Source organism: Saccopteryx bilineata, chromosome 6, assembly GCF_036850765.1.
Source record: "Saccopteryx bilineata isolate mSacBil1 chromosome 6, mSacBil1_pri_phased_curated, whole genome shotgun sequence".
Taxonomy (NCBI): domain Eukaryota; kingdom Metazoa; phylum Chordata; class Mammalia; order Chiroptera; family Emballonuridae; genus Saccopteryx; species Saccopteryx bilineata.
Window position 1 is genome coordinate 207,928,095 of NC_089495.1, and position 2,947 is coordinate 207,931,041.

General features: G+C 63.1%; 2 protein-coding genes across 2 annotated transcripts; both read left to right on the plus strand.

Moving 5' to 3' along the window:
• Positions 1-415: 415 nt before the first annotated feature.
• C6H20orf141 (chromosome 6 C20orf141 homolog) lies at positions 416-1,017 on the plus strand. The gene is given in 3 exon segments (XM_066234618.1): positions 416-511; positions 513-685; positions 780-1,017. Coding segments are annotated over 3 exon segments (507 nt in total).
• Positions 1,018-2,464: 1,447 nt separating this feature from the next.
• On the plus strand, positions 2,465-2,947 carry TMEM239 (transmembrane protein 239). Its single transcript, XM_066234883.1, has one exon. The coding sequence runs from the start codon at positions 2,489-2,491 to the stop codon at positions 2,945-2,947; it is 459 nt and encodes a 152-aa protein (XP_066090980.1). The 5' UTR covers positions 2,465-2,488.

Sequence of the window (2,947 nt, forward strand, 5' to 3'; positions counted from 1 at the left end):
CCCCCACCCACCCCCACCACCCACCCCCTGGCAGGGCGCGAGAGCAGAGAGTGAGCAGAGCAGAGGCCGGAGGGCGAGCCTTAGTTCTCAGAAGTCGCTGACCTCCGGCTTAAGCCCCATCTGAGCCGCCAGTTGTTTATGAGGCCGGAAGCGGCAGCAGCCCCTCCCTACCCCAGAAACCCACCTGTCAGGAGGTCACAATGCCCCAGCTGCCCAACTCCAGATGGCTGATGGAAGGGGGAGGAGGTGAGGAGGGCTTGGTGGGTGGCTGTGGGAGGGAGGAGGAGATTCCCACGGAGCCCAGTTCCTCACTCCCTGAGCGCATCCTTGAACGGCCGCCATCCCCTCCCACACTCCCACACCCCCCCCATGCCCTCCCAACACAGCCCCCTTCCTAGAACCTCCCCCTTCCACCATGACCCAGTTCTGCTGACACAGGCTTGAGGCCCTTGCTTGTCCCATCCCTGTCCCTCTCAGGGGCCTGGGAGCTGGGGAGGGATTGGGTCATCCAGTGGGTGGGTCCATGTGTGTCCTCCTGGGTCCCTAGCTCGGCCCAGCTCTTGGACAGTGTCCTAGGGCTGGGGGCCCTGGGGTTGACAGTTCGAGCAGTCTTTTCCATGGCTGGCCCAGCCCTGCTGCTGCTGCTGCTGCTGGTCAGCTTCCTGGCCTTCGACCTGCTCCACAGGTAAACGGGCAGCGGCCTGGCAGGTGGGCAGGTGCAGGCAAGCGAGCGAGTAGTCAACCCCCCGAAGCCCAGCTGCCACCCTCTCTGTCCACAGGCCCACAGGTCCCTCCCGGCCTCAGCGCACACTTCTTCCAGGGGGCCAAGGTCAGGGAGCCGGCGAGGGTCCGAGACAGCAGGAGGCTGTACTCCTGCAGACCATGGCCATCACAGGACCACTCAGCCTCCAGGAGGCTCTGCTACTGCTGTCCCTGGGCCTGGAGCTGCTCCTGGGAGCCCAAGGCATGCCCTTGGCCTTGCTGGGCCTGGCTCTCTGCCTCCAGCCTTGGGCCTGACTGCCCTCCAGAAATACACTGGTCATGCTGCCTCTTCAGGCCTCCTTTCCTCGTTCCAGGCTGGGCTGGTGGGAGGATACACCTTCATCCCCAGCCCAAACCTTAGCGGACCTCTGGCCTCATAATACGGACAGTGGGTGCCTGGGTCTGATTCTTTTTTTTTTTTTTTTTTTTATTATTATTCATTTTAGAGAGGAGAGGGAGAGAGAGAGGAGAGACAGAGAGAGAGAAGAGGGGAGGAGCTGGAAGCATCAACTCCCATATGTGCCTTGACCAGGCAAGCCCAGGGTTTCAAACCGGCGACCTCAGCATTTCCAGGTCGACGCTTTATCCACTGCGCCACCACAGGTCAGGCGCCTGGGTCTGATTCTAAAAGCAGCAACGATAGGAGGTGAGATAAGGGACACGGAGCCCAGGGCAGGATGTGATAGCCATCTCAGAACCGGCCGGTTGGGGCTGGCCATCCTGGCCTCCTCTGTGGTCTGGAGAATGCAGGTCCAGCCTGACCAGTGGGGGCGCATCGGGTAGAGCCTCCAGCTGGGATGCTCAGGTCCCAGGCTCGGAACCCCAAGGCCGTTGTCAGCTTGAGTGTGGGTTTGTCAACTTGAGCCCAAGGTCGCTGGCTTGAGCAAGGGGTCACTGGTCAGCTTGAGTCCCCTAGATCAAGGCACACGTAGGAGGAGCAACCAGTGAACAACTAAAGCGACACAGCTAAAAGTTGATGCTTCTCATTTCTCTCCCTTCCTGTCACTCTCTCTCTCTCTCTCTCAAAAAAACAAACAAACAAACAAACAAAAAAAGGAATGAAGGTCTAAGAGAAAGACTTGCTGTGAGCCAGCAGGGAAGGGACAGGGACCCAGGAAGGCTTTCCACAAGGAAGCAGGAGAAGCCGCATCATCTGTGGGCTCCCCAAGCTGCTCTGTCAGCCTAGAGGGTCCCCGGAGTGGGGCTCAGGTGAGGCTCACACCTGCAGAGGCTTCTTTCCTGGCTGCACCCCACCCCACCCAGTCTGTGTCACAATGGGGTTCCCCGGGAGAGGGTGGGGGAGGGTAAAGAGGGGCCCAAGTCTGGCTGCAAGGCCGTCCTGGGTGGGGCAGCGGGAAGCAACATGACTTAGGGACCTGTGTCCTAAGGTAAGACCCGGATCTGGCTCAGAGCTCCATCCCATCCACACGGGCGCCCTCCTGACCCCTGAGCCCCCAGCAACCCCGAGGGAGCTCCATCCCATCCACACGGGTGCCCTCCTGACCCCCGAGCCCCCAGCAACCCCGAGGGACCTCCGTCCCATCCACACGGGGGTGCCCTCCTGACCCCCGAGCCCCCGGCAACCCCAAGGTAGCTCCATCCCATCCACACGGGGTGCCCTCCTGACCCCTGAGCCCCCAGCAACCCCGAGGTCCCCCGGCATCTCCAGGGCTGCTCCCTGGCCCCCGCAGCTGGCCTGGCCCTCTCCCCAGGTGCGCCCGCTGGGATGCAGCAGCAGCCTCGAGCTGAGACAGATGCCATCGGGGCCGGCGAAGGGCCCCAGCAGTCGGCGCCCTGGTGGGCCTGGGTCAGGTGGCAGGGCTGGGCGCGCTGGTGCTTGAGCCGTGTCCCCCAGGGCTGGACCCAGTGGTGGGCCACGTCGGGCTGGCAGCAGCCGCTGCGGCGTGTGCTGTGGGTTCTGGAGGGGACCCTGTACCTGCTGCTGACCCTGATGCTGTGCTACGCACTCTTCACCACCGGCTCCTACCTGCTGGGCTCCCTGTGGCCCGTGGTGGCCGCGGCGTGGCGCCACCTGCTGCCCGCCGTCCTGCTGCTGGGGCTCAGCGCCCTCCCGGCCCTGCTCTTCACCGCCTCCTTCCTGCTGCTGTTCTCGACCCTGCTCACCCTGCTGGGCCTCCTCACCTCCATGTCTCATCCGGGCTACGCTCAGGACTTGGGCCAATAG

What these genes read in the sequence shown, in the direction of transcription:
- TMEM239 (XM_066234883.1), top strand. Translation starts at nt 2,489, where the DNA reads ATGCAGCAGCAGCCTCGAGCTGAGACAGATGCCATCGGGGCCGGCGAA.